This window comes from Gorilla gorilla, chromosome X (genome assembly GCF_029281585.2).
Source record: "Gorilla gorilla gorilla isolate KB3781 chromosome X, NHGRI_mGorGor1-v2.1_pri, whole genome shotgun sequence".
Lineage (NCBI taxonomy): Eukaryota > Metazoa > Chordata > Mammalia > Primates > Hominidae > Gorilla > Gorilla gorilla.
The window spans coordinates 147,894,488-147,920,983 of NC_073247.2; the positions used below are offsets into that span (position 1 = coordinate 147,894,488).

At 44.4% G+C, this 26,496-nt stretch overlaps 1 protein-coding gene across 10 annotated transcripts in view; it reads left to right on the top strand.

Annotated features, from left to right (window-relative positions):
* The window catches only part of FHL1 (four and a half LIM domains 1), a 64,040-nt gene extending 40,648 nt beyond the window's left edge, over positions 1-23,392 (top strand). For 2 of the 10 annotated variants that reach the window (XM_063703130.1, XM_019019179.4), the window contains 6 exons: positions 18,433-18,614; positions 19,042-19,216; positions 19,818-19,987; positions 20,481-20,667; positions 21,277-21,476; positions 21,909-23,392. In XM_063703130.1, the coding sequence (XP_063559200.1) occupies positions 18,433-18,614; positions 19,042-19,216; positions 19,818-19,987; positions 20,481-20,667; positions 21,277-21,476; positions 21,909-21,992 (998 nt within the window). In that variant the 3' untranslated portion in view covers positions 21,993-23,392. Of the gene's footprint in view, positions 1-8,923; positions 9,159-16,837; positions 16,963-18,432; positions 18,615-19,041; positions 19,217-19,817; positions 19,988-20,480; positions 20,668-21,276; positions 21,477-21,908 lie in introns of those variants that run through there. The other 8 variants (XM_004064927.5, XM_063703131.1, XM_004064925.4 and 5 more) reach the window with 7 other exon arrangements.
* The last annotated feature ends 3,104 nt before the right edge of the window (positions 23,393-26,496 follow it).

Consider the following 26,496-nt stretch of genomic DNA (forward strand, 5'->3'; position numbering starts at 1 on the left):
ATAAATAAAATAACATAGCAAAACAACTTGAAGTCATGAACATGGAAACTTAAAGAATCACTGTGAACATATAAAACAATGAACAACTAAAGTTTTCACCTAAGAAATGTTTTTATTCTAAAATATTTTACATATTATCTCTATAATGACAAAGGACTTCATGTTCTTTAGCTACCTTCACTCACACTCACCTGGAATTATTTCATTTTATAAGTGAAGATTGTTAACCCAAATGAAGCCCTGATTGATAAAATTTTGGGTAAAATAACTAAAGAATGAATGTGTGATTATCTGGAATTGAGATGTTGTAGCTGCAGGCCTTGCCCAGGCTGTGCCAGTAGGAGAGGAGGTACGGAGCCTCAGAGAATCTTTTGGACCAGTGTGCCCTTTCTCTCCTCACAGCTCATCCCAGAGCTGTCCCTGCCTCCTTAGGCTGATATGCCCCTGTTCCCTTCCTTGTGTTCTCCTGCAGTGAGCTGAGGCACAGGGTTTAGGGAGCCTATTATAGGAGGAGATTAACTTTGGGGTTCTGGGATGAGATCTGTGGACCTGAAAATATAGCCTCTCTGATCCTAGTCACTAACTGCTCATGCATGGAGAGTGACAGCTAAGAGGTCCGGGGTTTCTTTTGGGTGGGGATGTGAGGTGCTGGGTCATTATGGACATATGGCAATGGTCTGTCTACACAATGGTCAGATAATAGTCTTCTTACAGTCATCCCAACTCTAGATGCTTTAGCCGGAGTTCATCTTGGGGTGGGTATGGGGGATTGACCACAACGTGTTTTTGGTCAAGAGTCGGGTAGATGGTGCATATTTTGGTTCTGCCACCCCTGGGACCTTGGGCATTGCTGTACTCACCCAAGCTATGTCTCGGCACAAACAGCCTCATCTCCTGAGCTGCAGAGTCCTTTCTGTAAGTGGCTTGATGAGATAGGGTCTTTTAGATCCATGTCCTTGGCATTTATTCAGAATTAACTCACATAATATGATGCTAATCTGCATTCTGGCCGGAGCTGCATATAGGTAGCCTCTTTTCATTGTTGGCCTTTATAGCCAACTTAAGCTCAGAGATGTGAATCAAGGGTGGCCTGCCTGATGAATTAGTGCTCATAAGGTAAACCCTTATTTGTTGTGTTGGAAAGTTTATTGACTCTAGCCAGAAAAGGTCTAATTATCCACTGGGCCCTTTCCTGGCAGGGAGGATGTAGGGAAGACCCTCTGCAGCTCAAGACTGGACAGGTGACCTAGACCTATTGGGTATTTATTTCATTAGAGGATCAGTAGAGCAGAGATTTGTTCTCCCCAGGTCTCCATCATCTGTTCATAAACCCTCCTGACCCATGTTGAGTCCACAGCTGTCTCCACTGGGCTGTCAAGCTGCTGAGGCCAATTCCTCTGAGTCCCTAGGACTTTGAGTTTTGCTCTGTGCTGCCCCAGTCATTCTCAGGCCCATGGTCCTTGCAGCTGGGCTCTTGGCCAACATCCTGAGCCCTTATCTCTTTTCCACATATCCCCTGTGAATTAGTAAACTTGATAAATTCTATTTGTAGGAATCTGCTGCTTGGGTCAGCCACATTTTTAGCGTGTAGTTGAATTAATAATATATAGTGCTTACTGTGTGCCAGACACTGTTCTAAATGTTGCAAATATTTACTGCTGTATTTCTCACAATGACCCTTTTACATAGGTACTATTATCATCCCCATTTTACAGATGGGCAAATTTAGTCACAGAGAAGTTAAGTGAAACTTGCCAATGTCATACAACCAGTAAGTGATAGAGGCAGGATTCGAATTTAGATATTCTGGCTTCAGTCTGTGCTCTTAGCCACTGCACTATATTATCTTGAATCATTACAAAATAGATATACTAATCTCAGGGCAAATTTCCCACTATTTGTCTTGGAACTAACCATGTTAATTGTTCAACCAATCTCATATAAAGTTAAGCCTTAAATTTCTTTCATGGAAGCCTTCAAAAATAGTTATGGTCCAGTCTAAACCGTTTTACCTGAATTTCATTGAATGCAATAGGACAATCACTCCTTGTTTCACTCTCTGTACCTTAGATAATCTGGTCTTATTTATACCAGTTAGGTACCTACTTCCCATGTTTGTTCTTGTTGATTATCACACTGATTGGAAATGAGCAAGAAGGGCGGGGATGTGAGGTGAATGGGGTGTGATCTTTCCACGTACATGTCCTTTGGTGGCTTCTGCTCCTCTAGCTGCAGACTCTCCTTGCGTTCTCCTTTCTGGACTTCGTGTTCCTGTCATTCTGTTTCATGTACTTGCTCCCTGGCATGGTGAACTTGTTTGACTTCAAGGGCTTTGAAATCACTCACTCTTGTTCCTTAAGTGTCAGCTGTTTAGGTAGAGCCTCTGCTTCCGCATCCAACCTAGTCCATATCTCTCTCAGCTCTGCGTCAACTACTGCTTCCAAGTTAGCCAAAGTTTATCCATAAACTTTGTTTTTCTTTTTAAGTTTAATAGGGTTTAATTGAGCAAAGAACGATTCGCGAATCAGGCGGCCTCTCGAACCAGAGTAGGCTAAGAGACTCCAGCATTAACCATAACTGTGGCTGAGATAACTTGACTGGACTCTTGCTGCTGCCTGAGAGAATCTGCAAAATGTGTCATCTACACACACAACTGTCCCTTAGTCTCAGGGTCTGTGACCCAGCTTAACCTCTGTTGATGAATATAAAGTCAAGGGATAACAAACCCCCTTTACCATACATAGCATTCCTAAGGTTTACATTGTCATGAGTAAAGATCCCTTGCTAATATGGTACAAGGAATAGTGCCTTCGGAGTCCAGACACTCAGCTTCTAGACCTGGAGCAGCTGTTAACTCAGGGAAGCAGGTCATCTCTCCATCTCTGGGCCTCAGCTTTTCCATCTATAAAATGAGGTGATTGGATTAGGTGGTATCTAAGACCATTTCCAACTCTATCATGCCATTTTTATGAAGCTGGAGACACCCTCAGACCTGGCCCACTTTATCTTCAGGTCCGCCAAGCCTCTCCAACTTGTGGAGGAGCCTATACTCTGTCCTTACCATGCACAGGTTGACAAACAGGGAAGACAAGCTGCCATTGAGGGTGGTAATCTAATGGCAGACCACACACCAACAGGATCACTCTGGTTCTGCAGCTGAGTTTTCACAAAACAGTGCCTGTCCTGGCACAACAGAAGAGCTCCTTCCACAGAAAGTTATTCCTATTTGCTCTCTCAGATACGAATCACTGTGGGCCACCGCTTTCCTCTGTCCACCTGTGGTTACTCCTGCATTGAATCTGAATCAAGACACTGCTCAGGCAGTCAAATGATGGCCTTCGGGGAAACTTGGCAGATGGGAGCCAAGTGAGCTTTCACTTTATGTACTTTCAGTCCTCTGGAAATCTGGATTTCCCCTGCTATCAAAATAGACAATGCTATTGCCTAACAAAATATAGACTTCCTGAGTGACATCCAGGTCACGGCTTGATCTCTTTCCTTCTGCTGTGTTCATGCTTCCACTTCCGTGCACCATGTTAGGTTCAGATGATCTGCTGACCAAACCCCAGAGAACCACTCATGAGTCTTTTCAACCTTTACCTTGAATTCTAGGGCTATGTTCTATTTGGGGTTTGAAAACACCAGTGCATAATAAAGTAATGTATTAATTATAGCTTTTTGGTAAATAAAGATAGATCGTATGTTACTATCCTTGATGTTTCACACAATGAAGCAGAGCTCATGAATTATTATAACATCCCTGAACAAGGCAGTCGATCTCAGTTATCAGCATTAAGAATAAAGGTATGGATGGAACCTTATTTGATTTGCTCTTCTTTCCTATTATGGATATTAACCAGCTGGGTAAATTATAGAATAGGGTCATGGAATGTTTAGCCCTTAAGCATTTATCAGAGGCTTGAAATGTTCATAAAAGGTGGGCTTGGTGAATGCCAGGACTTAGCATGGTCGAAAGGGTGTTTTGAGTCATGGTACATGGCAATATGGAAATAAAACAGATATGTCACAAGTAGGTGGTAGAAATAAACTGAAAGAGAATTTTAACATCTAAAATGTGACAAAGATTTATCCTTACCAGCTTCTCAGTTTCCTGAAACATTTATTTTCCTTTGATTTTAGATTCTGTATTTATGTTATATATTTCTTTCTAAAACATTTTCTGGTTTCTGTTTTCTTTACTTCTTTTACTTTTTTGCCACTTCTGTTTTTTGAAAAATATCATCCTAGGCATGCTCTGAAAGTCATTTCTTCGGTGTTTTCCTGATAGTGATTTCTGGTTATAGGCCCATAAAGTATCTGTAGGATGTGGTTAGGATAGTTCCTACCTCTTGGTAAAAGTCTAGTAGTAACACAGGAAGGGCACAGACTTTGGGGACAAGAGACATTTAAAACTGTTACTGATCATGGCATTACCAAAAATCAAAAGACAGGGGCCATGGCTCATGCTTCGTAATCTCTCTGTGAATATTATAAGGAAAATTCTAAGCCCTGGTCAACTGTGAAATGAACAGGTCTTCAGTGGAGTTAATTAGCATTTTCCAGGTGCTTTGCTGTTTACAGTGTCCTTTATTTCATGTATCTTCTCATTTGTTACAGGTCTTCTTTCATACCTTTTCCTTTTCTCTGAGATTCAGAGACCCTCTGGGGAGGCTGAATTTCAGGTTTGTTTTCATTAGGACCTTACATGACCAAATCCCCCCTCTTGGGGTTCCAGGGGTGCTCCTTCATTTTACTCTCTTGATGGGTATGCCATGAATTGTGACATTTAAGCAGTGACTTTGCAAAATTGGACGTGTCAGTAGGAAAAAGTACTCTTCCCACCTTAAAGATTGACAGGAACATGAGATGGCTGAAGCTGTTCTGAGCTTTTTTCTGGCAAGAGTACATAGGACAAGAAATACTCCGGAGAGCTCAACATTGAATCACATCATATCATAGTGCATGACTAGTTGCCTTAATCTTGCAGTTGGACTCACTCAGGAGAAATTGTTGGCAGAGGGATTAAGTAGCCTGACAAAATTATATTGAGAAAAAAACTTGCAGTCTATTAATTTATTAGTAGTAGATATGAGGGAAAGAAGAGTCATGTAAAAAAAAAAAACAACTGGACATGAAACCACGGATAAATCCACAAAGACTCCATTACAGTTTGTTATCAGCCTCTTGCCCCTGGCCATGACTAATGGCCAGTAATTGTCTGAATAAGTTTTTAACCATTTGGAAATTTCTTCAGGAAAAGAAAAATCTAGTAAAGGGAGAAGGGTGACCACAAGTCAAGCTGTGAGTGAGGAAGTCCTGAAATGTGGGCTAAGTGGGTCACTGAATTTGCCATGTTTGATTCTTCGGTTGCACCACTTTGAACTTTTGAAGTTTGATCCTCCCAGTGGTGTTTCTGAGGTAGAGAGTCTAGGATTAGATTGCAGTGTGAGAAATCCCACAAACGTGATTCTACTGTAATCTTACTGTTCTCTCTCGCTCCTTGATAACTGGGATCCCATTAAAGGGGGTTCATTATTGACATCTCAGAAGAAACTCACTGTGAAGTCTAAAATAAAGTGCCATTCTTCCCTACACCAGCTCTGCCTCCCATATTCCCCATTATTTTCCCAGTCACCCAGAGTCACAACCTCAGAGAGATCCTTGGCTCCTTCCCCTTCTTTCAGTTCTTGTAGCCCTGTCACAGTGTCCCTTACATCTAGTTTTTCCTTTCCATGCCCATTGCCCCTGCCTCTCATTCTTTCAGTCTTTCCTTGCATCTCAGTGGACAATTGCATTACCCTGTGCTGTCTTCCCTGCCTTCTCTCTTCTCTGAGATCTGCTCTTCTTATCACTGCTTGCATGACTCCATCTCATTCTCCCCTTGCACCAGTTGCAGAAAGATCCTCCGTGTGTGGCTTTCCCTCCTCTCTAGCTTTCGGTCCCACTACTTCCTTATCTTGTGCTTCTGTCACAACCCAACCCCCCCAGCTGCATCCTGCTTCTTGAACACGTCCTGTGTTTTTCTCATACCTTAGGTGACATGGTACCATTTTCTTGGAACACTCCCTCCCCCTTGTCTGCATGCCAAAGTCTTAATCATTCTTCAGGGACCAGGTCAAATGCCGTGACATCCATCAAGTCTTTTCTGATCTCCAAACCAGATGTGATCTCTCCCTGTGATAAATCTCAGTAACACTTTATACCTTTCTTGTAATACTTGTAAGGCTCTGCCTTGCATAGTAGTCATTTGCATATTTATCTTGTTACACTTGAAAGTAAGGACTGTATTTTATTCTTTGTGACCAGTAAAATACCTTGCACCACATAGTAGGGCATCTGTCCAATAAATGCTTGTCATATACAATAAAGCAATGGCTGGGGCGGCATTATCTACAGGTTAACCCAACAATAGGTCATAATGCATCTGCAGATAGTAGGACCATAAGGATGTGTAGATAAACCCTGAAGTAAATGATTTGCAGAGGGTCACATGGAAGGGAAACAGGGAGTTTGATACCTAGCACTCACTGAAAAAAGCGTCCGGATACTGCTAGAGTGTGAGACTAGAAGGCCTGAAATGTAACCATCATACACCAAAGAGAGTTGCTCCCAAACACCAGCCAACTCCACCAATAGTATATAAAGGTGCTTTGTAAACAGTACAGTGATTCTTAAAGATATTATTAAACATCATACTGTTAATATGTAACAAGATTGACTAATATGCCAATGAAACCCGTGACTCCAGGTACCTGTGAAATAGCCAGCAAGGGTTCTGAGCCACTGATCCAAGACAGGACAAAGTTACCAACTATTCTTCCTAAGAAATTGTTTCTCATCATGCAAGGGGCTGTTTCTATCTTGGTTTTGTGGAAGGTCTAATTCTGTGGCTTGAGGACATCTGCAGTAGGGCCAGATGTCAGAGCAGGTAGTGGTCATGCTTCATGAAGTTTTTAGGAGGGCAGAGTTACCTGGTTGATGGAAATGGAAATAACTGGAATAAATGCTATTGTTGCAGGCCCAAGCTCCCAGTCCATCCTGGCTGGTCATAGTTGACTAATTCATGGTGGTCAAAAAGTGATTCTCTTGTCTTTGAATTTTCTCTTGTATTTTAGGCAAAACAGATTTGTTTTTTGATACTTTCATAAAGCTGTCTATCCATATTCTGTTGTCGCTTTTCAAAATGATCAGAAACCTAAAGAACTACCATACTTGCCTAAAAGAAGACACTTCCTGATGCATAGCTTGAAACAGGAATTGACTTCCTAAAGGAAAGTATTTGGCACACCAAGCCTATTGTTCACAGCGCTGCAAGAGAGGCATTTCAACATACATGGGCTCTTCCTAAAAATATACCTTGCTAAAATAAAAAATTCAGGGTTCATTAAGGTTAATCATCTAATAAAGTAAGAGAATTTCCTCTAGGTGAAAAGTTTCAGTTTATTTTAGGGGTGTGGTGTTGTTACAACTGGCTAATCTCCGCACCATAATTTAATCAGGCTGGATAAGAAAGAGACTAGAAAGGCGTGGAGCCAGAGCACAGTGTAGCTTCTCTTCTTTTCCCAGGCTTATTTTTTTCCTCTAACATGTAATAAATTTACTCGTAACAACCTGGCTTTTATTGTGTCATTTTCTAGCTAACTGGGAGTTACTGATGTCAGTTGTCTTTTAGAATAACTTTTCCTTAAACATTTGAAGATCGTAAGAATTGGGGAACTCATTCATTCATTTATTCATGGAGCATTTACTGCTCACCTACTCTGTGCTATAGGAACATGAAGACAAGCAAAGCACTGCCCTGGCCCTCAACCTGGTAGGGGAGATGTGTGAATAGGGCCAAAACCACTTAAACAAGACAGTGGCTATAAAGGTGTCTGTACCAGCGAGAAGGTCAGCTGCCTTCCTTGAAGTTGAGTGGCCAAAACCACTTTCAGGATTGCAGGTGGGACTATGTTTTGGAGGCTTGATGGATTTTTCAGTTATTTAGTTCATTCTTTCAAGGAATAGTTATTGAGAGCCTCCTGGGAGGTGGGCAGTGTTCTAGGCTCTGGGGCCACTGCAGTGAGCTCCAGTACTAAATCCCTGCCTTCATGGAGCAAAGCAGGAGATCAGACAGCAAGGAGAGAAATCAGTGCAATACCAGCAGACTTGAAGTAGGGAAAGGAACAACCATGACTCTGGGCACAGGGGACAGTGAGGAGGCCAGTGAGGTGGGAGTGAGGGAAAGGGGGCTAAGGGTAAGACCAGGGAAGGAATGTGGAAGAAGGTCCTGGAGGGACTTGGGGGCTTTCTTTTCCTAGAACATGCTCCTAATAGCCAGCCCCCAGACATCTGATGGCCTGTTGAGCTATTACAACATTTTAGGTTGATGTCTTCATTTTCATTCATGTTTTTCCTTTTATTGTCCCTGATGCTGAAAAACAAGAGGTTGAGTTTGTGAGACAAAATGTCTTCATTGTGTGTGTGATGGGGATAGGCATAGTCTCCCCATCTTGTTCTGTGCTGTCTGCCATTAAGGAGGTGGGGAGATTAGGATCACTCTCCTTTCCTGTACAGTAATCTGCTGATCTCTGGAACATACTAAGGAGGACATAGAGTGACAACATCTATAATCTCCTTAATCTCTATATTCATACTGTCTAATCTCCTTGAGTTACACTGGTAACATAAGTCTATCTCTTAGAGTTACTTTTATCATTAACAGCACAAAAATGTATTATTTACAGGGCCAAATGCAAGCTCTTGAGGCATATAAAGTGGATTAATAAGGTTGGCTCAGCGTTAAGCTATGCCAGAGCCGAGTCCAAATTTTATTCCGGTACAGGGATGACTTTCTATGTGGCCTCTCTGGCTCTGGAGCTAATTTGGATGCTGAGTAGCCCCGCAGGTATTTATATGTAGTGTTTGGTATTTTTACTGGGTCCTATTCTTCTCCCTTGGATCACCTAAAATGGTTAAGAATTTTCTAGTGGGATTAAGGTTGTGATCTCTGGGGAGGGGTGGGACATCTGCTCTCGGTTATTTTTGTGTTAGCCGCTTCCCCTTAAATGTATGTTCACAAATGAGCCACAGCCTTATCAGCTGGGGTTGAGGGAAGACTGGTCTAGGTGCTGCTCCTGAACTTGGTCTCTGAGCCATGGCTTCCCATAGACACTCAGGTAAAACTTCATGCTCTTTATCTTATATTGAGCACAGTTTTGTTAGGGCAGTGAATCCGTCATTGGGCTAAAAGATGGTTTTTGATGAAATGATTTTAGTCTTGTCTGAATAGTAAATAAATTATAGCTTGTCTCTGTTTTGCCTTTGCCTTTCATGCTATTTCAAAGACAAAATATTGTTCAAGTACAATGAACAGTTTGAGTGATTTATTTTAAAAAGAAGTATATAAACATGTTACCACTATATTTTTACCTTTTTCAGGACATCTCATGAAACTATAAGAGATTGTGGGAGGAAAGGTTTTTCTGGTTAGGAATTTTTGGCTTTCTTTTTTATAAGATACAATTCTTCATCTTGACAGTGCTTTACATCCAAGGTGTTTGGAGAAGGTAAATCGAATGTGGAGCTGGAAGGAGGAACATTTGTAACTAAGAAAGTCCATAATGACCTAGCACATCTTCCCTTTTGCTGACAATGTTTTAAATCTTCCCGAAGTAACAGCTATGTTCCTTTTGATATGATAAGTATGTTATTAATTGTTTTTAGCAGAAAAAGGGGCACATTTTGGACTCCTTGGGACATGAGCATTTTCTTCTGGTTTTGTAACCTTACAATTAAGGAAGCCCTTTGGCCATCGACAAGAAATCTATGAACTAGGGGCTGAGGGGCCAAAAGCCCAGTTATTTGAAGCCAGGAGGGTGGCTGTGGCCCTGTGGCCCTCTGCCTAAGTAACGGTTCCCTTTCTTGGGGCTGGTAAAGTCAGACAGTTAGGTATAAAGAAGGCACTTCGTCCTGTCTCCCAGCTTTCAGATTAAGGGACGTCATTATCTATGTTTTTTTTTTTTTTGAAAAATCATTTTTTAAAACTCATTGCCTGTCAATATTTAAACAATGGAAATACTTTAGGAAATTTCTCTTTTTGGGGTTTTAAATATGCTGCAATGGAATGCCCTACCTTAATGAATTAATATGTAATGTCTTCCCTGTTCCCAAGTGTTCAAAAGTTGTCTGTTTTTTTTTTCCCAACCCTCAGGAGCTGTTACACAAACATGGTACCAAATGCTTGAGATTGTGGTTATCAGCCAAGATACACATTCTCTGGGTGTAGGCAAACTAGTCAGCTGTGCTAGTTGTCCTGATGAACCTTAAATGCATGTTACCTGGTAGAATAACTCTCATTTTGTTTACTAATTAAGTGACAGAATAGTGACAGAAAGTTTAAAAGTTTAAATAGTGACAGAAAGTTTATAGCATACCCAACCTTGGGTTTTAAATTGCACCAAATTCTTATGTCGTTCTTGTGTACGTAAGTCTGGAGGCTATAATAACTGTGGCTAAATGGGACCAATTATTTATACCTTTTAGATGATTTTTGAATTCAGGAAATTGCAGTTTGTATTGCATTAGGTTAATAGATTCATGAAAGCAGAGAAGAATCAGTCCATGAGACAGAGAAGTCCTCATAGAAAATCAGTGTTGCCCTGAAACGGGCTCAGTATGGGCAAAATAGAAGCTAGGATAATTGGATCCAAATCCATTTTTAGTGACTATCCATATACTGAGAGGACATTTCAAGGACAAAAACAATGTATACTCTTGACATTGAAGACTTTCAGTCTGCAAAATTATGTAGATTCAATTTCTTTAGCCTTTGGCCTTTCAAGTCGAAAACCAGGTTTGGGGTGTGGAGGGGGATCAGGTCACTTGCCATATTACACAGCCATCGATTCCCTTCACCAGCTGCTGCTCAGTGGGCCGCACAAGCCCGCCAGTCTTTTCTCAGGGCAGGGATGGAAAATGAGAGGGTGGGATGAGAGGAAAGTAATCCAACTGGATTGGCTTCTTAAAATTCAGAAGATTTGAGTGAGTGAAACTGAACATTTTGTGCTTTTGATGACCACCAAATGACTGCCTACTACTTCACCACAGCTGGAGAAACTAAAAACACATGCTCTTTTGCTGCCGGGTCAGAAATGCTTTTTTTCCCATATGAAAGAGGGGCTGTGTTGCACGTAATCTGTGCAACATTATGAAAAATCTTCATATACAGACAAAATGGTACTAGAATTGAATCTGGACTGCAGGAAGTTCAGTGGCACATAATTTTTCTTTTAATAATCTATATCGAACCCTCCTGATACCCGATATAATCTAAAATGGCATTAGTTATACATCAGTGACCCAAAAAAGATTTGTTTTTTTTCTAAATGCAGCATACCAGTGAAGTTGCTAATTACATTGAATCATTCTGTACACGTTCTATTTTGAAGGGAAAAAACACTTTCTGATTTTTGTATGAAACTGTATGAAAGACTACTTTTCAGCCGTGACTCATGAGCTCCGTCTCATTGCAGCTACTTAGGTATTTATTCCCAAATGTCTGACGACACCTCCAGGTGCATTAGCATGTCTACTACACAAGTGTCCTATTCATCGGCTAAGGCTTTGCTCCATTTGTTGAATGTTCTGAGGAAAGCATTATACCCTTTCTTTAGAAGCCAGTGTTTATATGTGGAGTCACTAATGTACTGGTAGGTTGGATTTAGTGAAGAAGAGATCTGAAATAACCTGATTTTTTTCCATTTGGGTTGTTGTTCATTGTTTACACTGTACATTACACCCTTCATGGAAAGCACATAGAAAAATGCTACCTACTCATGATATTCACATTCTCCTTAAATATTCATAATTTGAGCAACTCAGGCATGAGGGAGAAGATGAACAATAGGAAGAAATACATGAGAAAATACATGTAAAAACACAAGCAAGATTTATTAAATACATATCGACTCTTCTTTAATGAGAGGTTTATAGTAAAAAAGAAAAAAGAAAAAAACAAATGTTGTAATGTTATATTACTTGTATGTGTACATGATTAAATTGAAAGCCAAAACTTTTAATTAAGATACTGAGGTTTATTTAGGCACCTCTCAGCATGTTGGATGTAGTTCAAGAATTTTCTGAAAAAGGAAGCTTGTTTATTAAGTGAAAATGATGTGTCTTTTGAAGCAGGCATAGAAAGTCAGGCTACCCTTTTGGAATAAATGTCTAAAATTTTATCACCCAGCCACATTTCTAACTGTATTCTAAGCTTGTAAAACTTTAATTTAATTAATTTTTTAATTAAATTATTTAATAATGATGCTTTCTGTCTTAGAAAATCAGGGGACATTTATGTGACCCTAAGGTGTAGGTTAGACTTCAGCACCTTACACGTCATATAAGATGATTTTTAAAATCAGGAAATAGTATGTCGTATTGCATTAGGTTCATAAGTCCATGAAAGCAGAGGAGAATAGGCCCAAGAAAGAAGTCCTTACAGAAAGGAAATCAGTGTGGTCCTGAAATAGGGTTGGTATGGACAAAATAGAGGCTCAGATAATTGGATCAGAAGCCACTTTCAGTGACTATCCACATACCTAAGTTTTAGAAACTTAGTTGTGGTAACATATCTCCATCTGTCAATCAACAGGCACATACTGAGTGATTCCTGTATACAAAGCCCTGGATTAGGTACTGGGGCCCCCTAGTGTATAAGCAGAACATTTTGTCATAGAGAAACCCCACTTGTTAGCACTAGGGAATGTATCCAAGTCACTCGGCACCGAAGTATGTTAGCAGCGGGGAATCTGTGGGTCTGTAGCAACCTCATTTCTTGCCTCCTCAAGGAAGAACAAGGCAGAGGGAGAAGCCAAGGCAACTTTTAGAGCAGGAGTGAAAGTTTATTAAAAACTTTTAGAGCAGGAGGCCGGGCACGGTGGCTCATGCCTGTAATGCCGGCACTTTGGGAGGCTGAGGCGGGTGGATCACTTGAGGTCAGGAGTTGGAGACCAGCTTGGTCAACATGGTGAAACTCTGTCTCTACTAAAAATACAAAAATTAGCCAGGCGTGGTGGTGCACGCATGTAATCCCAGCTACTTGGGAGGCTGAGGCAGGAGAATTGCTTGAACCTGGGAGGCGGAAGTTACAGTGAACAGAGATTGCACCATTGCACTGCAGCCTGGGTGACAAAGTGAGACTCCGTCTCAAAAAATAAAATAAAGTTTCAGAGCAGGAATGAAAGTAAAGTACATTTAGAAGATGACCAAGCAGGCTACTTGAGAGATTCAAAAAGTGCATGGTTTGACCTTTGACCTGGGCTTTTATATGTTGGCATGATTCGGGTGTTATATTACTTCTCTCCTGATTCTTCCCTTGGGGTGGGCTGTCCGCATGCCCAGTGGCCTGCCAGCACTTGGGAAGTGCCACATGCGTGGTGTTTACTGAAGTTGTGTGCATGCTTACTTTAAGCGATTTTTCCCTTAGCAGTAGAGCATTCCCAGAGGTAGGTCTTATACCAGTTAAACGCCGCCATTTTGCCTCTTAGTGCACGTGCTTGAGCCCACTCACCCACCTCCTGAGATCTCATGGGGACGTGGCTGATCATCAGTTTCAGGTATTTCTGTCTATTAGGGAACCGTGTTTCCTTGGTGCCAGCTGCAACCAATTATTATTTTAGAGAGAGATAGTTTAACAACCATCTGACCTTCACCTGATGGCTGCCTGACATTCCTGGTTGGGTGGGGGGCCCTCTCTTGCCCTGCTCATGTCTAATACCTACTCTGGCATCCCTACTATGTACAGATGAGGGCTACACCGAGACATTAAAATTAGTCAAAGAGCTGCCCGAGGGCAAACATGCCCTCCACAAAGACAAGTGGTAAGGGAAGAAGCATTGTGATGATGTGTAGCAATTGTTTCCTTCAATGATGGCTGACACTCCCATTCCCGGATAACAGCAATAGGTCAAGGCAGACATATCTAGAAGTTCTGGAAGATTAAAGGCCTTCACATTTCATGTACTTAGAAATAGCTAAGGGGATAAAAAATTATTCCCTAAGAAATAAATGCCTAAGTACATGTAATTCTGTAAGGTTGAAGAGAGCCCAAAAGAAGAGGTAAAATGCTGGCTGGGCATGGTGGCTCATGCCTGCAATCCCAAGTTGGGAGGCCGAGGTGGGCAGATGACTTGAGGTCAGGAGTTCAAAACCAGCCTGCCCGACATGGCGAAACCCCGTCTCTACTAAAAATACAAAAATTAGCCAGGCGTGGTGGCATTCACCTATAGTCCTAGCTACTCAGGAGGCTAAGGTAGGAGAATTGCTTGAACCCAGGAGGTGGAGGTTGCAGTGAGCCAGGATAGCACCACTGCACTTCAGCCTGGGTGACAGAGCGAGACCCTGTCTCAACAACAACAAAGAGGTAAAATGCTATCTTCATTTTTCCCTATTCTCTCATTTCAAACAAAAGAAAGTGCAAGCTGGGATGGGCGCGGTGGCTCATGCCTGTAACCCCTGTAATCTCAGGTGCGGTGGCTCATGCCTGTAAAATGCACTTTGGGAGGCCAAGGCAGGTGGATCATGAGGTCAGGAGATCGAGACCATCCTGGCCAACATGGTGAAACCCTGTCTCTACTAAAAATACAAAAATTAGCTGGGTGTGGTGTCACATGCCTGTAGTTCCAGCTACTCGGGAGGCTGAGGCAGGAGAATCACTTGAACCCAGGAGGCAGAGGTTACAGTGATCCAAGATTGCGCCACTGCACTCCAGCCTGGTGACAGAGCGAGACTCCGTCTAAAATAAAAAAGAAAGAAAGAAAGAGCAAGCTTTTCTCTCCTCATGAAGTCAAAGCTTGACAGTAGCTCAGACTCTCAGGGAGCCCACACTCAGGATCTTTGCATGTGTGTCTCAGCATTGTCATTTATAAGCTGGCTTTTTAGAGTTGTTTTGGTCTTGTGCACATCAGCACATCATTCATATTTTATACAAAATTGTGATGTGATCAGTATCTCCTCCAACTTCACCCTGAGCACACTGCGTGCATGAGGGTTTGAAATTGTTTTGTAACAAATAATCATAAATTTAGATGTACATGACGTAAGCTAATTCAGGTTGCCCAGAGTTCCACTTAAAATTTGATTTATTGCAAAACAAATACGAAAGTTCATGAATTTGACATAGACATTGTTAACATACTTTAAGTATTTCTAGCCTGTTTACTTATTATGCAACAAATCCAACATTCCTAGAAGTGCCTATTTTATCTAGACTAATTGTTTCCACACACATTAAAAGGACTCAAGTGAATTGTAGAAATGTATTCTAAAAGAATATGCCCTTTGAAATGATTCTCCATCTGGATACAGACTGCAGGTTTAAGTATAGAGTGGTTGGGAATCTAAGGTGTAAGGTGATCCTAGAGTTTTCAAACTCAGAGTGAAAAAATCTTGCCTAAAGCTAGGATTCAAAAATACCAAGAGATGAAACTCTTCTTATGGGTACTATTAACTTGGGGTTGATTCATTTAATTTTCCTTTTGCTTGGTTTAAGACCATGTACTATAGGAATGATACAGTGGCCAGTGACTTCATTGTCTGACATTTTCAACACCCTTTGTTACTTCTATCTTCACTGGTGAGCTGTGAATTATTTTATCATCTGGATGCTTAGAACTCTGAGCAAGTCATGTTCTAGAACTATGAGACTAAACAATGAAGAACTTTGCACTGGTAATATCAAAGTACTGAAAGTGTGTGGTTTTAAAGTGTGAAAAACATGGCAGTTAAGATCTCTCAGGTACTTTGAACCATAATGCAGTTTTCCTTCTCTTCAAAACCTCTACTTCTAAATGGCATTCATTGTGTTTTCTAGTGTTTTTTCTTTGGTATGACACTAGTTAACCTGTATTTCTTACCATAAAGCTAGGACTCAAATACTAAGAGGTTTGACTCACCTTAGGTGGAACTTTATATAGTACTTTAACTTAGAAATATTTGGAATCAATTTCTGCTTATAAAGGTATCAAAAGCAAGTGATACTAAAACGAGTAGATTCAAAGTTGTATACTAAATAGAGACCTTGGTAAGAGAGAATGAGGGATTTTCAAATATGGTCCAGAAGATAGTCTCTGAAAGGCTAAACCAGCAATGGTTACTAGTCATGCAGGAAGCCAGTGCTGTCTAATCTTACAAATTCTGTTTTCCTGCCAAATGGCATTTAGGAGCAACTGATAATTTATTTCTTGCCACTTGCTGTTACTGGAGATTTATTTGGTTTCTCAACTCAGCCCTTAACAAGAAAGCAAGTCTTTGTTGAGGGCACAATATTATCAGTATGGCAAAGCTAAGACGAGGCTTCTGTGTGACACTGGAAAGACCAACAAGAATGGATTAAGGAGAGTGATTTTCCATATGCTGTCACTGGGACAGGTACTTTTCTCTATAGATACACAGGCTAAAAGCAGTTTAAAAGCTTCCTTACCTAAACAGTACATAGTTCAAGGAGATAGGCCCTGTGTCCATTGCGTCTCTAGTTTTTGTTTCTAACCCATTATATAAAGGAACATCCCAGTTTGCTTTTTAGAGAAAAGTTCAAGTTAGAACCATTCTCTGGTCTTGCTAAGTCTCTTGTGACACAACTGTCCTAAGCAACTGTCCTTGCACAAGAATGTCACTCATCTGCTTCATCTGCCAGCTCCTTAGAGATGAGGGGGGGTCTGTGTGTCAGCAGGAGGCAGAAGGCCCTGTGGCTCATCCAGTGGCCTGATTTCCTTTGTTTGGAGGCTTGGTTCTGAGTGAGAGTTCAACAGCCTTTGCCCAGGCGGCTTCTCAAACACAGGGTGTGGTTTCCTTAGCTCACTCTCTGCTGTTTGGTTGCTCATGGCAACAAGATCCAAATAACTTGGACATGTGTTTGTATAAAAAAAACCTGGGAATGGAACCCAAAGTGAGACTTTGGGGCTTTCAGTTAGTGGAAGAGCTGCGGTGAGTACCAGGCAACTGCTCATTTATTTTCTCTCATTCTTTCTCTCTTAAATTACGCTGGATGTTTGCTAGCACAATAACCATGTTTGTGGATAGTTTTAGAAAGTAGTCTCAATTCTTGTATTTCCTGCACAAATGAAATAATTGCTATCTATTTACCCGTGCAAATTTCTTTTTCGGGGGAGAGGAACAAATTAGCATATGTTTAAAGAAGTTGAAAGCTAATAGAAACTCATATTTGGTACCTTTTGGGTGGCAGGATTCTATAGGAAATGCCTTGGCAAAGGGAGCTGCAGAGTGCCTTAGTAATGCTTGGGATTGCAGGCGTGTTGTCTAGGGCCACAGCCGGGGAGGGGACCAGGGAGGGAAGAGGGGTTGTTCATACGGAGGGAGTGGAAGGGATTCTTGGAATAATTTTTTCCAGACTCTATTTTAAGATTATAATTTTTAAGACAGCAAATATCCCAAATGGTAATACTGGTTACACTTCTATGAGCATATTGATTCTCACTTGCTTGACTCAAGGGAGGGTTTGATTTTGGTCACAAAGCCACCCGTGACTATGACAGATAATTCAAGGTTGCCAAACTTGCCTATGCCAATTGACAAAGCCATTTATATAAGTCCTCTCTTGCTATATTGCTCTGGCCTCAAAAGGCAGTAAACTCTCTTGGACAAAACTCTTTAGGATCTATTCAGGGATTTAACACTTTTCTGCTAAATTGCAAGTAAATTTAAACATTTTAAACAAATTAACAAGGATTGCTTAGGTACCTGGTGTGGTACAGAATGAGCTGTCAGTTTCTATTCTGATGAATAGAATTTATATTATAGATAGGAGGAACGGGAGGCCTCCAGAGGATACTACCCTCCCTAAAAAGAGACGGAGGAAGAGCTGAAAGCGGGCAGAGAGGCTTCTTGATGACAACGTGGTGGGCTTAGAGAAGCTGCTGCCTGCAGGCGGGGCCCCTGCTTTCCTGCACCCCTTTGAGCCTCTGCCCCACACTTCCTTTGTATAAAACAACTGCTTCTTGCCTGCCTGCCCCATCACACCCCTCCACTCCATCGGGTCACTGCCCAATGGCACAATAGCACTGCTCAGCCACACCTCCCAGCATCCTGTCCCCTATCTGGTGACTTGGCCAACACAGGCTCTGATCCACTTGCCCCGCTCCGCGTCTTTTGTGAATCAGCACAGTTGATATATCTGAGCAGGGGCTTCTACCATCTCCCCAGGGAATCACTAGCCATCGGCCATCTGGCCCCGTGGGGTGCTTTTGTTCCTGGAATCATAGTGAAGTATCTGTTGTCTTGGTGCCTGGTAGTCAGCTGGGCTGAAGGGGAAGCTGGGTCTCGGTCCTCAGACCCCATGGACTCCAAGGCAGCATTGTGCAGGTGCCTCTGGGAGCCACTGCTCAGGGTGCTGGGGCATTTCCTGTGGTCATTTGTCCTGTCTGCTTGCCCCCGCAGGTCCCTCCAGCTACAAGGTGGGCACCATGGCAGAGAAATTTGACTGCCACTACTGCAGGGATCCCTTGCAGGGGAAGAAGTATGTGCAAAAGGATGGCCACCACTGCTGCCTGAAATGCTTTGACAAGTTCTGTGCCAACACCTGTGTGGAATGCCGCAAGCCCATCGGTGCGGACTCCAAGGTAACGGGCATCCCCATGTGCCAATGGGAAGGGCTGGGTTTTGGAGTGTCCTTTGCCCACAACCATGGCAGCAGCAGCTGGCTGTTAGGATTTCCCAGCATCACTGCAGCCACCGTGAGGCCTCAAGGAAGCCTCCTCCACTCCCCAGGCCACAGTGGCCCGAGCTGTTTAATGTGGGGCTTGACTGGATGGGCACCAAGGCCCTTGCCAGCTCTTTTGATTGCATTCTAAATATTTCAAGAATTGTGAGATTTTTATCCTCACCTCAGCATCCCTCCTATAAGAACAGTCACTGTGGGGCAGTCCCAGGTGTAAGGGACTGTGTCATCTCAGTGGTCAGTCCCAGGGAAATCAGCCTTATGGGAGGGCTCCTGCCACCACCCCCAGCACCCCTCATGGTGGCCCACCCTGTCTGCTTGGTTTCCAGGAGGTGCACTATAAGAACCGCTTCTGGCATGACACCTGCTTCCGCTGTGCCAAGTGCCTTCACCCCTTGGCCAATGAGACCTTTGTGGCCAAGGACAACAAGATCCTGTGCAACAAGTGCACCACTCGGGAGGACTCCCCCAAGTGCAAGGGGTGCTTCAAGGCCATTGTGGCAGGTACTGCCTCCTTCCCACCCCGGGTTCCCAGGGAGGAGGCCCTGAGGGCAGACGTGATGTGGGCTTGCTTATCACGGTGGGGCTAACGTTGCTCTGAGCTGCTTTGAGATCTTAGCATATATATGTACACATATACATACACGTATATATGCGTACACATATATGCTCGCACACACGCACACACTCGGAGACTAAAGAACACTGGCAAGAACAGCCTGTGGCAACAGAATGAAGTGAACAGTATGTAGCGCTTTCTCATTTGGGCGTAGTAAGTGATGAAAGCATGCTTCTTCCTCAGGGTGTCATTCTGGGCCAGGCAGTCCCTGATTTAATGTCTAAGTGCACGCAGGGTATAGAGGTGGGGGAGTGGGGGATTCAGGCACTGGATCCTAAAATAATAATGCTGGGGTCCCCGCCCATGACAGAAATCCTGGGTTGGCACAAGCACAAGTAGAACACAGGTAGGTTAGTTGGAGGTGTGAGGCCAGTAACTGCAGGGCCTGCATCCCCTCACCTCTGGAGGGCCTGGGGAGGGGAGCTGAGTGGATGCAGCCCCCTGCAGAGCCTGTCAGTGGGGCTATCCAATTGCTTCCCTCTGCAGGAGATCAAAACGTGGAGTACAAGGGGACCGTCTGGCACAAAGACTGCTTCACCTGTAGTAACTGCAAGCAAGTCATCGGGACTGGAAGCTTCTTCCCTAAAGGGGAGGACTTCTACTGCGTGACTTGCCATGAGACCAAGTTTGCCAAGCATTGCGTGAAGTGCAACAAGGTATGCTTTCAAGGGAGTTCTGCATTGACCGTTGTTTCTAGAAGTGTTTGACAGTTTGCAGAGCACTTCCACACACACTATCCCATTCCATCCTCACGACAGCCCTGTGACGTAGGAATTATTATTCCCGTTTTACAGATGAGGAGATCGTGGATTAGGAAGCAGTGCCACAGCCAAGTCAGGCTGTCGGTACGCATCCTCAGCCTGGTGGTGCGGGTGGCCCGTATGGCATGCTGAGCTGGGCAGCCCTGGCTCTAGAAGCCTGCCTCCACCACTTAGGGGCTGTGTAACCTCACATAGGGGCTCACCTTCTCCGAGCCTTGGTGTCTTCATCTGTAAAGTGGGGATAATAATAGCCCCTGCCTCCCATGGCTGTTGTGGAGATTAAATGAGATATTGTATACCAAAGCGCCCAGCACAGTGCCTGGCACGCAGTAGGCATTCAACAAAATGGTTGTTGAATCTGAATCCGGTGCTACACTCCCTGGTCTAGGCCATCACATCTGGAGGAATCACTTACCAGGATCAGCCCTGGCATGCCGATTGCTTTGTGTGTGTTACCTGCTCTAAGAAGCTGGCTGGGCAGCGTTTCACCGCTGTGGAGGACCAGTATTACTGCGTGGATTGCTACAAGAACTTTGTGGCCAAGAAGTGTGCTGGATGCAAGAACCCCATCACTGGTAGGCTAAAGAGTCCTTGCTAAGTCTGCCAGGCTAGGTTTTGCGCATGGTAACCATCTCTCATTTTCCTGTCGTCGGTTTCATCCACAAAGGCCCCCAGAGAATGCCCTTCTCCCCCTGCTATTGTGGTCCCAAAGGCCCCCCAAGAGTTTGGATTCGTCCCCAGGCCAGGTTAGCCTTTGCAATACAGAACACTTCCTGACTGTTGACTAACAATGCTGAGAGTTCACAAGCCTGAGACCTGCCAGCCAACACCGGCAGGCACTGCCACTTTGCAGGGGGATTCTGGGGGGAGGGGTGGGAGGAGGGTAGAAAGAAGGGGGTGAGGGAGGGTGGGGAAGGGGAAGGGGTAAGGGAGGCCGAAGAGTGATAACCCGGGATTGTAATACCCCATAGCTGAAGGCTAGTTCAGAGATGCCTGTTGGCAGGGTTTCTTTTTTTTTTTTGGTTTGCTGTTTATTTGTTTTTGCGATCAGCAAAGCTAATCACTTCATTCCTCATCTCGCGGCCGCGATCCACGTGCCCTGGGCCCTTTCCCTTGCCTCCAATTTTCCCATCTTCCCGGGGAGCCTTGAAATGTACATTTGAGAAGACTTTTGCCATCCTCAGGGAAAAGGACTGTGTCAAGAGTGAGCCACCCAGTCTCTAAAGCTAGGAAGCCCCCAGTGTGCCACGGGAAACGCTTGCCTCTCACCCTGTTTCCCAGCGCCAACCTCCGGGGCAGGCATCCGGGTGGAGAGAGGACTTGTCCCTCGTGGGTGGTGGTTCTTTATAGAAAAAATCGAAGCTTAGCAGCTCCTCGAGGCCCGGTAAGTGCACACCCCACGAACAGCCCAAGTTTGCCTCCTGGTGGCCACTTTGATGTCATGGCCCTGACCTAAATCAAAGAAACTGGTTATGCTGGGAGGTCGGTGCGCGTCACAGGGCAATAGCGTGGTGGCATGGGAACGTGGGGTCTTTACATCAGGGAAGCCCTTGGCCGGGCTCCGGCATCTTCTCAGGTCCTTGAGAGCCACAGCAGGGTTGCGGCGGCATGGGGGACAATGGCGGCGTGGGGGACTGTGCACGATGGAGTGGAGGAGGGGGTCTGGGAGCCAGGCAGACCTGGCTCTTGCGTGCTTGTCGGTCTGTGAGTGGGGCAGGTCGTCATTTTATCTCTCTGAATCGTGGTTTCCTCACCTGTATTCATTCAGCTGTTTCTCTTGTTTTCTTTTCTTTTCTTTTCTTTTTTTTTCCCCCAGGGTTTGGTAAAGGCTCCAGTGTGGTGGCCTATGAAGGACAATCCTGGCACGACTACTGCTTCCACTGCAAAAAATGCTCCGTGAATCTGGCCAACAAGCGCTTTGTTTTCCACCAGGAGCAAGTGTATTGCCCCGACTGTGCCAAAAAGCTGTAAACTGACAGGGGCTCCTGTCCTGTAAAATGGCATTTGAATCTCGTTCTTTGTGTCCTTACTTTCTGCCCTATACCATCAATAGGGGAAGAGTGGTCCTTCCCTTCTTTAAAGTTCTCCTTCCGTCTTTTCTCCCATTTTACAGTATTACTCAAATAAGGGCACACAGTGATCATATTAGCATTTAGCAAAAAGCAACCCTGCAGCAAAGTGAATTTCTGTCCGGCTGCAATTTAAAAATGAAAACTTAGGTAGATTGACTCTTCTGCATGTTTCTCATAGAGCAGAAAAGTGCTAATCATTTAGCCACTTAGTGATGTAAGCAAGAAGCATAGGAGATAAAACCCCCACTGAGATGCCTCTCATGCCTCAGCTGGGACCCGCCGTGTAGACACACGACATGCAAGAGTTGCAGCGGCTGCTCCAACTCACTGCTCACCCTCTTCTGTGAGCAGGAAAAGAACCCTACTGACATGCATGGTTTAACTTCCTCATCAGAACTCTGCCCTTCCTTCTGTTCTTTTGTGCTTTCAAATAACTAACACGAATTTCCGGAAAATTAACATTTGAACTTAGCTGTAATTCTAAACTGACCTTTCCCCGTACTAACGTTTGGTTTCCCCGTGTGGCATGTTTTCTGAGCGTTCCTACTTTAAAGCATGGAACATGCAGGTGATTTGGGAAGTGTAGAAAGACCTGAGAAAACGAGCCTGTTTCAGAGGAACATCGTCACAACGAATACTTCTGGAAGCTTAACAAAACTAACCCTGCTGTCCTTTTTATTGTTTTTAATTAATATTTTTGTTTTAATTGATAGCAAAATAGTTTATGGGTTTGGAAACTTGCATGAAAATATTTTAGCCCCCTCAGATGTTCCTGCAGTGCTGAAATTCATCCTACAGAAGTAACCGCAAAACTCTAGAGGGGGAGTTGAGCAGGCGCCAGGGCTGTCATCAACATGGATATGACATTTCACAACAGTGACTAGTTGAATCCCTTGTAACGTAGTAGTTGTCTGCTCTTTGTCCATGTGTTAATGAGGACTGCAAAGTCCCTTCTGTTGTGATTCCTAGGACTTTTCCTCAAGAGGAAATCTGGATTTCCACCTACCGCTTACCTGAAATGCAGGATCACCTACTTACTGTATTCTACATTATTATATGACATAGTATAATGAGACAATATCAAAAGTAAACATGTAATGACAATACATACTAACATTCTTGTAGGAGTGGTTAGAGAAGCTGATGCCTCATTTCTACATTCTGTCATTAGCTATTATCATCTAACGTTTCAGTGTATCCTTACAGAAATAAAGCAGCATATGAATAACCTGCCTCCTGTCTTTTCGTTCTGCCTGGTGGAATCGCTATAAGGTGATACTCCTAATCCAGAAACCTAAATGACTTATTTTCCTTCCAGGATATACTCAGTTTAGTGCAGGCGCACAGAACATAGGAATTATAAACAAACCTGTAAAAACCACACTTGATTGATAAATAAATAATTAAAAACAAACAGAAACCACTCTGACCTAAAATAGTATTTCCCAGATTTTCACATCCCTGAAAAAGAAAAGGATGAATTGGTTTGATTTGGCCAGGGGATTAGGGAGGGAATCCCTGATGAAGCATGGCACTGAGAAGCCATCTTGGTCCCTGTTTGTTGGGTGCTTCCTCGGTGTGCCTTTCCCCTTGTGCCCTCTGGAGCCTGGGGTCCAGGTTGAACGTGACCATCTCAACTGCGGCTGCCTCCACCTGCCAGCTGAATGACACCCTCGCTCCTTCTTGTGGATGTGGCTCACTAAGGAAGCTGCCCATTTGGGCCCATGCACTTCAATTAGGGGGAACATGCAGGGATGCTGTGGGCAGAGGCAGGGGCTTGGCCTGGCATTGAGGCTCCCCAGTTGCCGCTGCTTCTAGACTAGCACCACACACCAGTGTCTTTTGTTCACCTCTGAGGCTCGTGTTCTTGGGTCATCCAACCTGCCCACACCCATGTGGCCCTTACGGCACAGCACAAGAGGCCCCATGCGACAGGTGTCTGCTGCACTCTCCTGGTGGAAGAGGCTTCAGACCATAAGGGCCCCTCGTCAAACTACAAGCAGAACTGGGTGGGAGGAGAGGGTGTTAGTCTTAACTGGGCCACATGCTGAGGGTGATAAAAGCAAAGGGCAGAAGCCCTTTGGCGCTAACGTTTGCCTTCTGAGAAGGGAACTGAACCTGTCAGCAAGAAACCATGAGCACTTTTAGGAATGTGGCACATCCCCTTGTGTGTGTTTCCTTACAGATATTAGCCATGAAAACCTTGAAACCAATGAAGTCTGTCCAGTCATGTGGGGCCCCAGGGACAATGAGGCTGGCTCAGGGGATGGGGAGTGGCTGCCCTCACTGCTCCCAAGGGAGTGGGCTGAGTTCCTGAGGCTGCAGCAAGGAAAGGAGCCCCATGGGGAGAGGGGAGAGAAGACAGGCCTGGGATGGAGAGGGGGCCCCACCTGCCTTCACTAAGGGCTTTGGCCCCGGCTTATGCTCTCGATCCATTTCGGCTGAGCCCTGGGCCTTCAGCATCCAGACGCATGCTCTCCTTCCTACCCACGTGCTCTCTCCCATTCCGGAACTCCTCCTCACTGCGACAGTTCCTTTCCCTCCAGTCCTCGGTCCACCCTCCTTCTCAGCCCCTTCCCACCCTAATGCCCCTCCGCATCTGCCCTAGATTCTATGGTTTGCACTTCACTCGTTTCCCTCCTCACTCCTGTTATCCCTTTGCCCTTCTAGCCTGCTTGGCCTGCAAAACCTGAGTGGATGGCTCGAGCTCTGCTGAGGAAAACCACCTGGCCTAAAATTCCCCGTCCCACTACTCTGCCACTTGGCCCAAAGTCCCAAGACCGCCTCCACCACCTTCCTCACCCGGGAGACTGAGGTCTATCGGGAGTCAGCTTCTAACTATTGCTTGCTTCGTGATGCCTGCCTGCCGTTCACACTTCAGCATCTTGTGAAGCACCTACACGCATCAGAGCCGACACGCACCATCGCTCCTGTTTCCCAGATGAGAAAACAGGTTAAGAAGCTTGCCTAAGGTCACACAGCTAATAAGTGACAAGCCACACCCTAGACACACCTCTAGCATATCACTCATGACACTAAATTGTCGTAAAAAATAGACACATCACAATAAAACCATCGTGCACAGTGCTCAGTACTTAGAAGGCATTTGTTGAATATGCGATTTTAAGAGTGACACCCCTAAGGCTCAGGAGAAATGAGGGTAAATTTCCCCTTAACAATTTGTCAGCAGAGAAACATTTTCTCCCTCATAATTAATGGGATCAGAATGTCAAGAACCTCTCTGCTTGTGGTTAACAGGGTGGGCTCTGGCACCAGGCTACCAGGGTTCAAATCCTGGCTGCTCTGCCACTTTGAAGTCATGAGACTGTGGGCAAGTTAACCTCTCTCCGCTTGATCCTTCACCTGTGAGACGTAAAATTTCTACTTTGCAGAATCCCATGTGGGAGACATAATGCAAGTGCTTAGTGAGGGGACTGGCACCCAGTAAACACACTAAATGCCAACAAACATTTCATTCCCAGCACCAAAGACACTGCTCTGGTGTCTGTGACCTACCCTGCAAGCCTCAAGACACTATGTCCATTCCCAAAGCAGTGTGGGGTGTTGGTTTGAGGGACAAACGGGTTTGAATATCAGCTCTGCCTCTTTCCAGCTGTGTGACCTGGAACAAATGCTGCTCTCCACAAATTTCAGTGTCCTCATAGGCATAAATGAATACCCACACCTCATTGTTGTGAGCATTGAAAATGCCTGGCTGGGCGCGGTGGCTCATGCCTGTAATCCCAGCACTTTGGGAGGCTGAGGCGGGCAGATCACCTGAGGTCAGGAGTTCGAGACCAGCCTGGCCAACATGGTGAAACCCTGTCTCTACTAAAAATACACAAATTAGCCAAGTGTTGTGGTGTGTGCCTGTAGTCCCAGCTACTCAGGAGGCTGAGGCAGATGAACCCCTTAAACCTGGGAGGCGGAGGTTGCAGTGAGTCAAGATCACGCCACTGCATTCCAGCCTGGGCAACAGAGCGACACTCCATCTCAAAAAAACAAACAAAAAGAAAATGCCTATCAAGTACCTGGCATATTGCACATGTAAACCTAACTGCAATGATTACAATACAGTTGGGGAAATTAGAATTAGATGGGTGCCTAGGACCCATCTGGAAACACTGTAACTGGACTGGTAAGGAGACCAAAGGCAAGGAGGCTGTTTCGGGGCCTGTTTTGACCAACCAGGCCGGCCAGGCACTGGAGGGGTGGGGTCACTGAAAATGACAGGGAATTGCCCTGACATGATAAAATGTCATGCACAGTCCGCCTCCACGCTCTGGCTCCTTGGCCATCGCTGCTGTTTTATGCCTCCTGATCCCTCTTGCT